The sequence below is a fragment of the Bufo gargarizans genome, chromosome 5 (genome assembly GCF_014858855.1).
Source record: "Bufo gargarizans isolate SCDJY-AF-19 chromosome 5, ASM1485885v1, whole genome shotgun sequence".
NCBI lineage: Eukaryota > Metazoa > Chordata > Amphibia > Anura > Bufonidae > Bufo > Bufo gargarizans.
In genome coordinates, this window is record NC_058084.1 from 57,485,030 (window position 1) to 57,500,719 (window position 15,690).

A 15,690-nucleotide genomic window follows, 5' to 3' on the forward strand; every position below is an offset into this window, starting at 1 on the left:
ATTTTTTCCCACACTTGAGTTGCATTTATTTATTTATTTTTTAGTCAATTGCGATTTCTGAAATTGCTGCATGCTCTGGGTCTTCCGTTTTTCTCCCTCCATTTTTTGTCCTATAGACATCACTTGGTTTTTGGCCCTACTTGAAAAAAATGCAAGTGCCAATGTTTGTGGCGTTTTGTAATGGTGTTTTTTAATAGTGTATTTTTTTTTTACACTGCTCTACAGGGGAAATTACATTACATGGGGGTGCATATCCTAAATGATAACGTGGATTCCACAGTGATATTTCGCCGGTGGCCACATGGTGTAAGTCAGCAGTTTAAAGCCGCAACTTCTCCTTATTTTTTTCGGGTGTGAGTTTTGGCATAATACTAGGGTCCATGTAAGATAGCATTGGCTTCTCTGGGATTTTTTTTCAAATTCTACTCCCAGCCAGCAGGATACGTGAAGAGAAACTTACCTGCTCCTCACTGCACAGTTCCAGCTCCCGAGCTTTCTGCGCTGCGCTTTTAGTCGCTGCCCATCAACATCCACACTGACTGGGTCACATGTGCGGCTGCAGGCAATGACTGGGTTTAATGGTGACATGTCCCTAAGCGGCACGTGACCCAGCAGTGATGTGCAGCTTGGCGACCATTGGCTGCCGCGGAGTACTTGAACTTGTCCATGCAGGAAGTTTACAGAGGGGAACCAAGAGTGAAGTAAAACAGTGCGGGAGCCAAAAACATGCAGTGGGGAGCAGGTCAGTGTGTTTGTCTTCACAGGTCCTGCTGTTTGTGGGTGAGATTTTAAAAAAATAATTCCACACGACGCCGTTAAAATTTAAATTTCTGGATTTTTTTAATGTGTAAAAAAACGTTAGGTTATTTATACTGGTGGTTTTATCAATGTCAAGAATCAAGTCTCTGGGAAGTGTTTTTTCCTAAATGTAGCTACAGCCTGAGGTTCCATCTTAGTAAAGAAAAATGCAATATAAGAGCTTCTCTCGGTTACCTGAGTGTGAAATATTGACTGCCAAGTTATGTAATGTCATTCAAGTATGAAGAACCCTGGAGTAAGACAGGTGAGATAGGGAGGTGTGAAATATAATGGTTCTGCTCAATATTAGGAGAAATTTTGGCCTGGTAACCTTGGTTGGGGGCCAAAATCCTAAAGTTCCTTCTGTCTACTGGCCTGGTCCTATTGGTCTACCTAAGTAAAAGCAAACACAATGCAACAGCACTCTGAACCAATGAAGTACTTAATAAATATATTTTGATCAAAATCATTTGTGCCCATCCACCACCGCAAGGTGACTTCTTTCTGGATGGGAACCTACTCTATATGATACCTCTCTCTATGCCAACAGGCCTCAAATTAATTTAGGGAGAACAGGCTCCACATGTATACTGAGTCTGCTCTATATGTTACCTCTCACTGTGCTAGCAGGCCTCAAGTGAATTCAGGTGGAGTGGTCTACAGCTATATATTGCAGTCATTAAAAACAGCCTGTGGCAGAGATGGGTTAGTTAGGAGTTCACAACGAAAATGGAAGTGGCCCTACCTCCAAATGTGCTGACTAACTTTGTAATGTGTTTTTGTAGTGTAAGTTTGGAGAAAAATGGCTTTTCTTCCTAAAGGGACAATCCACTGAGGAACCTGGCAAGGGGGCCAAAGCTTTGTTTATTTAAATGGTGCTAATTTGGGGGTTGTTCATATGGGGCAAACCTTTTAATCTGCTGTAAAGATGCAAGATATCTGTCAGCCCCATGACCATTTGGCAAACCACTATACTAGCCATCTCCACCAAAAGTAGAACATAAGACCCAAACAATCTGTAAATTGCTTATCTGACGGGAATGCAAAAATTAAAAAAATGTAACTTATCAAACTCATGTTGGACAGTTGGGCAGCTGTCCATGTAAACATCCAATTGTGAGCAGCTATCATAAAAATTATATTTAATTTCTGTCATCTTTATATCATCCAATCTGAATTCCTGTTCTATTAGCTGTGATCTGTGACTGGTGCATTTTTCTCCACTGCCTCGTGAAGTCCATAGGAGAGGACTTACTACTAAGAAGTGACTTTTTGAAGTCAGTTTTGTTTTGACTTAGAGTAAAAAAAATTGCACAATATTTGATAAACTTGTTGCATCCTTAAACTGTCTGGGCATGCTACTTCACTTTTCCTATCCTGCCAGCTCCCTAACTGGACTGATTTTGCAACTTCTTTGTAAGTTTTTAAAAAAGCCACAATGATAATTCTGTCTAGAAACTTAGTTACCATACTAAACCATGTCCACCTTGACACCACTTTTCAAGAGTGGTGAAAGTATGGGGAAAAAAGTTGTAATTGGATTGAAAACTGGCTAAAGGACCGTGTCCAGAGAATTGTGGTAATGATTCCTATTCAGAATGGTCCAGGGTTATAAATGGTGTACACCAGGGTTCAGTGTTGGGTCACTTATTATTTAATTTATCTATTAATTATATCAAGAATGGAATTAATAGCACCATTTCTATTTTTGCAGATGACACCAAGCCATGTAGTACTGTGCAGTCTAAGAAAGATGTCCAAAAAGTACACTCTGAGTGTTTGGGCATCCACTTGGCAATTGAGATTCAATTTGGATAAATGTAAAGTTATGCATCCTGGTAGTAATAATCTCTGGGCATCATATGTCCTAGGGGATGTAACATTGGTAGGGTCACTTGTAGAGAAGGATTTGGTGTCCTTGTAGATCATAGATTAGGTAACAGCACAATGACAATCAAGGATATTCTCATGCATTAAACAAGGCATGGACTCGCAGGAGAGGGATGTAATACTACCACTTTACAAGGCGTTGGTGCGGCCTCATCTGGAATATGCAGTTCAGTTCTGGGCACCAGTCCATAGAAAGGATGCTCTGCAGCTGGAAAAAGTACAGAGGAGAGCAACTAAACTGATAAGGGGCATGGAGGGTCTTAGATAAGAAGTAAGATTGAAAGAATTACATTTATTAGACGTCTAAAGGGGGACATGATTAACCTATACAAATATATAAATGGGTCATACAAAAAATACTGTGAAAAACTGTTCCATGTAAAATGCCCTCAAAAGACAAGGGGGCCCTGCCTCCGACTGGAGAAGAAAAAGTTCTGTCTCCGGAAGCGTCAAAGCTTCTTTACTGTAAGAACTGTGAATCTGTGGGATAGGCTTCCTCAGGACGTGGTCACAGCAGGAACAGAGGACAGTTTTATAAAGGGTTTAGACGAATTCTTGAAAGTAAATGACATTAATGCTTATGAAAACGTGTAGAAATCTAAGTCTCACTTCCTTCTGGGATTCGCGTCCCCACCCATCCCTTGGTTGAACTTGATGGAGTTATGTATTTTTTCAACCGTATCAACTATGTAACAAAAGTTTGGCAAAAATTAGCAAGATTTGGAGCAAAACGTCACTTTTCTACTTCTGGTGTAGGACTTGATTGTGTTCTTGCAGGTGGTGAATTCACGGTTTCTTATCTTCATTGACCTGATACACACATAGGTAGGAGACCTGCATCTGGTTAATCCCAAGATTATGACATAAAATATTCTCCCAGAGACACAGCTGCTCATTAATATTCTCCACTTCTCATAAACCTGTATACATTCTCCCTTGGCTTTTACCAAGTAGACATTGCAATTAGGAGTTAATTAGCAGTGAACTTCTTTAGGTTTTCTATAAATAAGACCTGCACATACCAATGTCACCTACCCTGCTATTATATCCATTAACCTGTCTCCCTGGGGCATATTTCCCAGTAATTATATGCTTTTACAGTATCCATTTCTGAAGAAGTATATTATTTCAGTATTTTGTATATAAATGCTTTTCTGCAGGTTGTGAGCTTTGGCCAGCTAGAGATTGTACATTTTTTTGGCTATATTATATTTCTTATTTATTGGTCCAATGATGATGAATCCATAGGTAATTTATAGTTAGAATATGTATGAATGGTGAAATTTGCTAAAATAAGACATTTTCTGACCTTAGATTGCATCCAAGCTGAATCATTTAATAAATATGTGTTCCCCAAAAAACAGTATGTTGGGCTTTCTTTGCAAAAAGAAAAGAAAACTGTGCTTCTGGCGCGACCAGTTGGAAGGTAGCTATCAGTCAATGTTTAACCTTTTAAACAGGCCTTGAGACATAATTTAGGATTAGAACCAAGTTAGGAGTGATTGCCCCTCATCAGAGAGAACTGGATTAAAGGGGTTGTCCTGGTTCAGAGCTGAACCCAGACATATCCCCATCTTCACCCTCCAGCCCTCCTGATATGAACTTCCAAGTATTTCATGCTCCGTTGCTCTCCTTTGCCCTGTGCTGAATCCCGCAGGGCAAAGGCTTTTTATGGAGATGCAGTGACATACCAGGCTCCCCATAGGGTAAGCTAGGCGGACACTTCTGCCTAGAAGTGAGCCAAGTGGCGTCACCGGCACTTATGGGCGGGCTTTAAAGTCCGCCTATTAGCGCTGGTGACATCACCGGGCTCACTGCTAGGCGGAAGCCTAGCAGTGCAGTGTGAAAATATAAACAAACAAGCCTTTGCCCTGCCCAAACCCAGGGCAAGGGAGAACATCGGAGCATGAAATGTTAGAGGGGCTGGAAGGGTGAAAATGAGGATATGCTCGGGTTCAGTTCTGAACCCGGACAACCCCTTTACTGGGTTAGAGGTCTTTGTCAGGATCCGGGGGGATATTATGAAAGGTTCAGTTTTCTTTCCTTTTTGAAAAGTTTTCTTCACAGTGGAGCATTACATGGCCTATAAGACTCTTTAAACCTACTAGTTGCTTACAATAAGTAGAAATAGTACCCCCCCCCAGATCCCCAAAACATAAGACAGCCCCATAAAAATTCCCATCAAGGTTCCTTATCAGTAGCATCAGCCATAAGCATTTTGGTTGATGTCACATGCTGTCTAATGTGACCTCATGCGGAGCACATACATATTTACTTTTAGCCGTAGGCAGAGGTGCACCTTGGAGCTCCTAGGCCCCATCTGTATAGAGGCGGCCACCTATCATGTATTATTTATATCAATGGTGTCTTCCTAAATGGGGCCTTTTCAGTCAGTAGGCCACCGGAGTAAATCCATATCAACTATAGCTAGGCCCCTGGCCATAGGTGTTACCATTGAAAGAATAGGGAAAATTTTAGGATCACATGCAATGGGCAAGTTCCCCAAAATTGCACAGTGCATAACCATGCTTCATGCAAATTATAGTTTGTATGTGTGACATCAGGCAGGCACTTTAGATACTAAATTCCACCCTCGACGTTATGGGAAATTTTAGAAACCTTATATTCTTGACTTACAGTATATGAGGTGCTTTATTCTCTGTAACAGTGTAAAATACAAACTGAAAAGAATAGCGTGGTATTAGCAGGAGGTGCTCAAACCCACATGCAGTTGTGCATATATACAGGGGAGCAAATCCTGCACTTGTGGCCCGTTGCTAATGACGATCCCCAGCAAAAATGCATACAATGGAGGATGCCCGCAGCGAACCACAAGTACCACAATAGACATCCTACACAAGATAGCAATTATGTGGATGTGATAATCAATATAACTAAATAATAGCAAAGACAGGTGCACTCTGCAGTCTTACTAAACCCTCAAACTGATTTAAAATTTGAGAGATTAGCCAACATGTCCTACGGTGTAGGACATGTCTGAGCCCGAGCACCGCGCCAAGGTTTCTCAAGTAGCTCGGGACCTAACACTCACCTACCTGTGCCATGTGGGCAATACCAGGAGCCAGTGGGCAAATTACAGGAGCATGAGGCCGACTCACAAACAACTCACCAGTTACCTCCAGCATGTAACCATGCTAGCAATGGGAGGAGTCCCACTCAAGACTGGCTGGTATGAGTTGTTTGTGAGTCGGTCCTTAAGCTCTTGTAATTTGCCCACTGGCTCCTGGTATTGCCCACATGGCACAGGTAGGTGAGTGTTAGGTCCCGAGCTACTTGAGAAACCTTGGCGCGGTGCTCGGGCTCAGACATGTCCTACACCGTAGGACTTGTTGGCTAATCTCTCAATTTTTAAATCAGTTTGAGGGTTTAGTAAGACCGTAGAGTGCACCTGTCTTTGCTATTATTTTGTTAACGGTGTAAAATATCTGCTACTGTCAATTCATTTTGGTACAAATCTGGAATTTTTCTGCTACCTTGATGACCAATTGGCATTTTGGCATGGTAAGGAGGAACAACCACAAAGAAGTGATCGGTCACACCCAGCACCCGCAGCTGTGCCGTCCACACCTGCTGAGCCTCATTAATTATACATGTTTTCCAGGAGCACTGTGTAACATACATTGGGTTCCAGATCACAAAACTTTGACGCTTCTTTTCACACATTTCTGATGAGCCATGTACCATCCTGAATTCATTATTATCTACATTACCATAGATGTGATAGATTATAAGCCTGCTAGTGCCAGATCTGATAAATGGGACCTGCACACCTACATATTATGTATTATTTAGCCGTGATAAGAACAATTATGAATCCTTAACTAAGGTCAAAATCATTTCTGGAATGGTAATGCCCCTATTTGTTCTAAAATTCCCATCATCTGCTTTCAAATTAATTGAGAAAGCATTTTGATGCTATTTGGAGATAACATCTGACGTGCTACCATGCCCATGGGAAAGGCTCAGGTCAGATGGCTCCATCACTCTTCACTACGGCTGATTGTAGGGGTGCCCAATACCGCCTACTGACCCCTTCCACTCCATCATCCACCCTTGTGTTTTCTGTCTCTCCTTGTCATTCCTCACTGCTTATGGGTCTATCTTGGTGCACTGGAGGCAGACACCTTGGGAGGGCCACCCGACTGAAGTGGTACTCAGTGAAAAGTTTGCAAACTAACCTGAGATGAGTCCTGTCCCTAAGATGAGTCAGGGACAGGACTGATCTCAGATTAATTTGCATATGTATCAAATCACTATAAAAGCACACAGAGCTATGGGGACTGGGTATTGCCAATGTGCTAGGGGCCATCTAGCAACCCATGTCCTCAGCTCTATACACAAAATCCCGGTGACAGGTTCCCTTTAAGGCTGTAATGTAACAAAATGCAAAAAAAGTCAAGAGGGGGTGAATACTTTTGCAAGGCACTGTACCACCAAACATCCATCTAATAGTTTCAAGTGAACCTCTTGGTTTGGCCCAGTTCAAACTAGTGGATGCAAGCCATGCACTAGTAAGGGCCAACTGGGAAACATTTTTTTTCTATACATCCCTAGACTTAGCCTTCCCTTTACAGCTAATACAGAGAGAACTAAAAGAAAAAGAAAAGGTCTCATACCTGTACGATCCAGAGAGAACAAACCTCCAGTCAGATATAATAAACTTTTCATGAATTTGGCCGAAAAACTTCTTGCCCGATTTTGCACAGTAGACTTCTCCGCTTACGCTTCTGACGGATATGTTCTGTATCAGAAGACATGATAAATGAAGATAAGAATGATGCAGAAAAAAATACATTGCACATCCAGGTCACAGGCAACATTCCCCACGAACTATTATGGCATAAAATTTAGGCATCTACAGATGCATATTAGAAGTTGTGCCGCCAGAAATGTTGTGTGTAATTATTATTATTATTTATTATTAAAGTGCCAATTATTCCATAGCGCTGTACATATGATAAGGGGTGCACATACATAATACAGACAATTGCTCTAAGCATGAACAAGACGGGTTACAAACTGGTACAGAAGGAGAGAGGGCCCTGCCCCTGAAGGCTTACAATCTACATGGTATGGGAGAAGGACACAGTAGGTGCGGGTGAAGTTGGTCATGGCGGTATAGAGGCAGCAGGGTCACTGGTTGTAGGCTTGTCTGAAGAGGTGGGTTTTCAGGTTTCTTTTGAAGGATTCCACTGTTGGTGAGAGTCTGATATGGTGGGGTAGCGAGTTCCAGAGTGTGGGGGATGCACGGGAGACATCTTGGAGGTGATTGTGGGAAGAGGTGATAAGAGGAGAGGAGAGAAGGAGGTCTTGTGAGGATCGGAGAGTGCGTGTGGGGATGTATCGGGAAAGTAGCTCAGAGATGTAGGGAGGGGACAGGTTATGGACGGCCTTGTATATATTTGTTAGTATTTTGAACTGAATTCGCTGGGCAATGGGGAGCCAGTGAAGGGATTGGCAGAGGGGAGAGGCAGAGGAGTAACAGGGTGAGAGGTGGATTAGTCGGGCAGCAGAGTTGAGGACAGATTGGAGGGGTGCGAGAGTTCTAGATGGAAGGCCACAGAGGAGGATGTTGCAGTAGTCTAGGTGGCAGATTATGAGGGCATGTACAAGCATTTTCTCAGATTCAAAGTTAAGGAAAGAGCGGATGCGGGAGGTGTTTTTGAGATGGAGGCGGCAGGTGGTGGAAAGAGCTTGGATGTGCGGTCGGAAGGAGAGGGTAGAATCCAAGGTCACTCCAAGGCAGCGGGCTTGGTTGACCGGAGAGAGTGTGCAGCCATTGATCGTGATAGATAGGTCTGTTGGGGGGGGGGGGGGGGGTTGAGCAAGATAGGGGAAATATGATGAATGTTTTATCCATGTTAAGTTTTAGAAAGCGAGAGGAGAAGAAGGATAATATGGAAGATCGACATTGTGGGATTCTTGATAGGAGGTGGTGATGTCTGGACCAGAGAGGTAGATTTGTGTGTCATCAGCATAGGAGTGATACTGAAAGCCATGGGACTATGAGATGTCCCAGGCCAAAAGTGTAGATAGAGAAGAGCAGGGGTCCTAGGACAGAGCCTTGCGGGACACCAACAGAGAGGGAATGAGACGAGGAGGTGTGAGAATAGGAGACTCTAAACATCCGGTCTGTGAGGTATGATGTGATCCAGGAGAAGGCCAGGTCAGTGATGCCAAGAGATGAGAGAGTTTGCAACAGAAGGGAGTGGTCGACAGTGTCAAAGGCAGAGGACAGGTCAAGGAGAAGCAGGACAGAGTAATGTTTTTTGGTTTTGGCTGTTAGTAGGTCATTGGTGACTTTGGTAAGGGCAGTCTCAGTCGAGTGGTGGTGTCAGAAGCCAGTCAAAGAGGGAGCAGGAGGAGAGGTGAGAGGACAGTTCCGAATGGACATGTTGTTCAAGTAGCTTTGAGGCATATGTAAGAAGTGATATGGAGCGATAACTGGACAAAGAAGATGGGTCAAGTGAAGGCTTTTTGAGGATGGTTGTAATGGTAGCATGTTTAAAAGCAGAGGGGAAGACACCAGAGGTTAGTGATAGGTTGAAGAGATAAGTTAGGGCTGGGATAAACACTGTGGTGAGGTTAGGGATGAGGTGGGATGGGATTGGGTCAAGTGCACAGGTGGTTAGATGTGATATGGAGAGAAGAGTGAAGAGTTTTTCTTCTGTAATGGTGGAGAAGTGGGTTTTGGGAGAAGAGGACTAAGCAGTTGTGTAGAGGGTCTGTAGGGACTGTGTACTGAAGCTTTCTCTGATGTTGACTATCTTTTGTTTGAAGTATGTGGCAAAGTCCTCAGCTGAGCTGAGAGGAGAGGGTGGGGCGCTGGGGGGACAGAGACGGGAGTTAAAAGTGCTAAAAAGTTGTTTAGGGCTGTGAGCCAGGGAAGATATGAGAGATGAGAAGTAGGCCTGTTTTGCATCAGCGAGTGAGGATTTGAATATGAGGAGGGATTGCTTGTATGCGGTGAATTGATTTTTAGAATGGGATTTCTGCCATCGCCGCTCAGCAGCCCTGGAAGCTTGTCTGAGTTTTTTGGTCAGGTTGGTGTGCCAGGGTTGTCTGTTGGTTTTTTCGGGTTTTCGAGTTTTATTGTAATCTGCAGACTTTGGTTCTTTTTCCGTCCCTCTGCTGGTTTTTGTAAAAGCCCATTTCCTCTAGATGCTCATTAAGTGGGTGAGTCTTCCTGGTGTGAAACTGCAGCTGCATCCCCCTCCTCCCTACCTTCTATATAATTTATTACTATAGATGTAGTTGTGTGTCATTTATTTTTTTTTTCGACTATTTCATTTAAAGGGGTTCTGCAGTTTTTTTAAACTGATGATCTATCCTCTGGAACAGCTCAGGCAAGATGGCTGCCCCCATAATCATGTTCAGGATATATAATAAATTAATCTGCAATCAGGAAATAAAAACAGATTCGAAAAAAGGATGTGTGTTGTTATTTGGTTTTTACTGGCAGATACATTTCCTTTAAATATATGCAAATGAGCCTCTAGGAGCAATGGGGGCGTTTCTGTTACACCTAGAAGCTCTATTCTCTCTGCAACTGTCAGGCCCTTTCAACTTTTATTGACAGGGCCAGGCATTATGATGTATTCACTGCCTGGTCCTGTCAATAAAAGTGGAGAGGGTGCGGCAGTGGCAGAGAGAGCAGAGCCTCTAGGTGTAATGCCAACGCCCCCGTTGCTCCTAGAGGCTGATTTGCATATATTAAAACATCCTTTTTCTCAGCAATGCGGGCACATAGGAACATGGGCTTCAATCCAAGGAAAAAAGGGTGCTATCCTCCAGCACTGTAAAAAAAAAAATATTTCCTTTTAAAAACATCACCAATACGATGCGTTTCAAACAGTTTGATGTATGTTCTTCATAGTATGGTCTACAGGCCAATTGAGCAAGGTTTAAAAAGCCTCCACAACCCTGTGGCCAACAGATGTTATCTGATCAGTACAAATGTTAAAGCTGGGTTTACACTGGGCGATGCAGCGGCCGCAAGGAAGCGCTACCTTCCCGTCAGTCGGCTGCTTGCTCAGTGAAGGAGACGGTGCATTAACATTCAGCGATCTCCATGATAGTATGAGGACGATGGAGGGCTATAGTGATCCCTCGTCCTCACACAGAGTCCTGGTTTCTGAGCGGCAGATGGGCTGTTTAGACCGCACAATCTGCTGCTCAGAAACCACGATCGGTGGCGCCTGCACGAGCGACAGGATCATCGGGTGATCGGCGGCACATTCAGACGGGCAGATTGTCGGGAACGACCGTTTGTAGAAACGGTTGTTCCCGATAATCTGCCTGATAGTTGGTTCATCTAAATGCACCTTTAATCTCAATGTACCAGGGTGGCAGAGGTTATGTCACAGGGTAGTTCTAGGTTATGTATAAAAAAAAAAAGGCACAACACAAAGTCTCCATATACAGTACAAAAAGTTATGAAAAGATCATTCAAAAAGAATTTGAGAATAAACAAATAATGAGAAAAAAAAAGAAAAGGAGAAAAAAGCACAAGGGAAAAAAACACCAGTAGAAAGGAAAGATTTTTTTTAGATCATGGACTTTTTTAATTTTTTAATTCTTTATTTATCATATTTAGAAAAGATAAATATAAAGGTAACACTACTTAGTGAGAAAACATAGATATAGCAGATATCTGATCAATATGAGAATGCACATCATCGCAAATATCACAGGATGAGAATTGTCCACAAACACCTTTCGAGATGCCTAATACTCAGAGTAGGAGAGATTTCTTCTAGCATCAACAATTCTTATAACATAATCTAATAGAAAGTTAATGAAGGGTATACTTAGGAGTAAGGAGACAAAAACAATCAACAACAAAAGGATGAGAGACAAGAGGAGGGGTATAGGGACAAGGAAACTGAGTGGGTATGTGGAACTGAGTCAAGTCAATAAGGTCTAGAACGCTGGGGAGTTTTGGAACACAAACCTTGGGGTCCATGCTGTGATAAACACTTTGTGAGTGTTTCTCAAAGTAGCTGTCAGCTCCTCAATTCTCCGAATGTCCTCCACTTTGTTAACCCAAAGGTCTACAGGTTAGGCGACTTCCATCTCGCCGGTATGCAGGCCCTGGCCGCACTCACCAAATGGCGGACTATGGACTTGTTAAGCAACCGGAATGGCAGGTCTGAGAGTAACAGTAAAAAGAATCCGGGGGTATTCGGAATAGTGAATGAAAGGATTGAAGACATGATCTTATGTATCGACTCCCAACATTGTCTAAGTTTGCTGCAGTGCCAGAAAATATGGATCAGGGAACCTTGTGCTGAGTCACGACGCCAGGGAAAGATTTTTTTTTTAACAGTGCTGGAGGATAAAAGCCTTTTACCTTGGACTGAAGTTCCTGCTCTGGATTTTCCTCCGTGCACTACCAAGTACTAGAAGTGGTGAGCTATTTTTTATTTATTTTTTGATATATGAACATGGGACCAACACAGATGACTTCAGCTGCCAAGCGCACATTTAACAGGTCAGTCAGTTTCATAGGGACAAAACTGCTGACAGATGCCCTTTAGCAGAGTCTTTGTGATGGTAGTTCTGAGGGACTTTGTTAGGTTCCCAGGCAGTGGCGTACATAGAGAAGTAAGGGCCCCATAGCAAGGACCAAACCAGGCCCCCCACACAGGACAGAAGGGTTTCCGCCTAAACCCCTTTCAATGACCCTTGGGCCATTTTTACACTGCCTCGTTTGCTAAAAGTTGTTCCTTTAGAGGGTAGAGTCCTGATCAAGTTTTCACCCCAAGTAGAAGGGGAAATAATCCCAACTAAGACTGGGCCCCCTCTTGCCCTGGGCCCCATAGCAGTCACATTGTCCCCTGCTCCCAGGTGCAAAACCAACTCATTGGCAACCTGCGATCAATTAGTGGAGACCTTGGAGAGGGAGTCTGAAAAGCATCTACATCTACTGAGTTATCTCTGATCCTGTGATTAGTTACAGCAGAGTCCCTTGGTGATGGTGCGGGCACAGCTTCTGAGTCTGTGCCACCACTGTCCTGTACGTTTAGAATGTGTTGTGGGATGTGGACATAACATGAACCACTTGGGCTCTAATGCTAAATCTGTAGCAGGTCCCCCCATCTACCATGGGATAATTCTGGATTATATTACTGGTATTATGGCAGAGGGGTATAATACCCCCCTCCACCCACCCATTACAGGAAGTACTTCCTGTGTAATTTTATTGTAAAGGGGAGCAGAGGGAGAAGATCAGTCCTGGGCCCACGGCAGTCACATGCATACCTCCCAACATTTGATCCCCCCATTAGCAGAACATCTCAAGCCCTGTCCACAATCTTTTGAAGAACACCAACATAAACACCTCGAAAACACCTAGTTTGGAGACAGATGTATGAGCCGCAGTCCCTCTCAGGCCCATAGGCCTCGGCCCCTAATGCAATTTACAAGGTGGAGCTTCAGTAGGTCTTAGTATGCTTAGTTAAAGGGGTTGTCAAGGATTAGAAAAACATGGCTACTTAAAAAAAAAAAAAAACAGCGCCCCACCTATCACAGGCTGTGTCTGGTACTGCAGCTCAGATTATTTACTTCATTGGAGCCGAGCATCTATACCGCACACAACCTGTAGTCCGGTGTGGCTCTGTTTTTGGCGGATAGCAGCCATGTCTTTCTAATACCTGACAACCCGTTAATCAGAAACATAATTAACACATAAGATGATGTATTACATAGAGACGTGAGGTTGAGATCTATACCTTGAGGTGCACGTCTTTGACTTGTAGTTTCTCGCACATGTCCATAAACAGCTGTAACTTGCTGACGTCAAGGAGTAAGTAGACAAACACGTTCCTTTTGTTCGCAGCTTCTAATATATCGCAGAATATCTCGGCGTCGGTGAATTCATCCATCATTATAGCAATGACCTGGACACAATGTGACAATGGGATTAGATTCTTCTACGGTAACATAAGAGAAGTCACTTGTCACTAATAATGATCCAGGGTAAAGAGTCACATCAATAAGAACAGTAAATTACAGACGGGTAATGTCCGGATCTTAGGTCATCCTGGAGTCTCATCTCCGTGTGAAAGTACCAGCGTGCAGTCTGAGCACAGGTCACAGAGCTCCACGCGGACTCCTAATACTCTTATCATTTATAGGACGCTGTACATTATTCCCTATACACATCCCCCCATAATACACCCCTTAGCTGCTGCAGAACCTCCTAATACACACCTCAGCTGCTGCAGAACCTCATTTTACACACCTCGGCTGCTGCAGAACCTCACTACATGCCTCAGCTGCTGCAGCACCTCATAAAACATTCCTCAGATGCTGTAGAACATCATCATACACACCTCAAATGTGGAAGAACCGGATTATACACACCTCAACTGCTGCACAATATCATAATACACACCTCAACTGCTGCACAATATCATAATACACACCTCAGCTGCTGCAGAACATCATAATACACACCTCAGCTGCTGCAGAACCTCATTTTACACACCTCGGCTGCTGCAGAACCTCACTACATGCCTCAGCTGCTGCAGCACCTCATAAAACATTCCTCAGATGCTGTAGAACATCATAATGCAAACCTCAAATGCGGAAGAACCGGATCATACACACCTCATCTGCTGCACAAAATCATAATGCACACCTCAGCTGCTGCAGAACATCATAATACACACCTCATCTGCTGCAGAACCCCATAATACACCTCAACTGCTGCAGAACCTTATAATACGCACCTCAGCTGCTACAGAACCTCATAATACACACATTAGCAGCTGCAGAACATCTTTATACACACCTTGGCTGCTGCAGAACCTCATAATACACACATTAGCTGCTGCAGAACATTATAATACACACCTCAGCTGCTGCAGAACATCATAATACACACCTCAGCTGCTGCAGAACCTTATAATACACACATTAGCTGCTGCAGAACCTCATAATACACACCTCAGCTGCTGCAGAACCTTATAATACACACATTAGCTGCTGCAGAACCTCATAATACACACCTCAGCTGCTGCAGAATATCAATAATATCAGCATACAGTACTCAAATAATATCCGAGCTCAAATATCAGCATACAGTGCTTAAATAATACTGGCATACAGTGCTGGAATCATACCACCATACAGTGCTGGAATCATACCACCATACAGTGCTCAGATAATATCAGCGTACAATGCTCATGGGCATACAGTGACCACGTAATAGCTCAAATTCTTAGGCTAATCTATTATGTCTAAACAATTCTCCTGTACAATTAATATTAGGATTCCTGCCGGTGACGAGCTTTGTGGGTGCACTTTAGCCGTAGCCCGTTTCCTCAGGTTCCCATGAGCTAGCCATCATTGTTGAGTAAAAGGTTAGTGCCGTACAACCCATGACCACAAGATTATCACGGCCCATGCCGAAAGTACAAAACTATAAACGGCAGATACTTGTACGCTGCTCCTGGGCATTGTGCTTCCTCAGCTCAAGTGTCTTATATCATTGGTGATTGGTAAGAGGCCCATGTCCACCCGGGGGCACAGATTATCTTCTATCATGTCTACTGTTCTAAACAACCGGTCGTTATATAACAACAGGGAAGAAGAGAGGTAAGGTGTATGACTGGTCTGACGGGATAGTGACTTCTTAATCTGGGTAGTTAGCAGGTTATCAGCAGCCATAACCATCTGATAACTGCTGGTAACGTGCAGGTGGCAGGGTCCAGCTCACCCATCAGAGACCAGAGGAGCCTCCAGTGGGCTCAAGCTTTCATACTATAATGGACCCCAAAAGTGGAAAACCTGTGGATGTCAAATCAGACATCATACAGTACATGACAATCTCTTTCTAAGAAAGCTAGAACCAGCCCTGGACCTCGCATGGATCCAGAGATCTCCCCATTCATTACTCCAGTTGTTCTGCTAGATTCTCTTCAGGCTCAGAGGTTGTGTGTCCTTTCTGCTGCAGCTCCATTCCTGTACGACACA

General features: G+C 43.5%; 1 protein-coding gene across 1 annotated transcript in view; it reads right to left on the reverse strand.

The window, feature by feature from the left end:
- Positions 1-15,690, reverse strand: part of FAM83A (family with sequence similarity 83 member A) — a 37,622-nt gene that overhangs the window by 10,442 nt on the left and 11,490 nt on the right. The window contains exons 2-3 of the mRNA XM_044294259.1: positions 13,443-13,610; positions 7,326-7,450 (exon numbers count right to left, since the gene is read on the reverse strand). Coding sequence (XP_044150194.1) covers positions 7,326-7,450; positions 13,443-13,610 — 293 coding nt within the window. The remainder of the gene's footprint in view (positions 1-7,325; positions 7,451-13,442; positions 13,611-15,690) is intronic.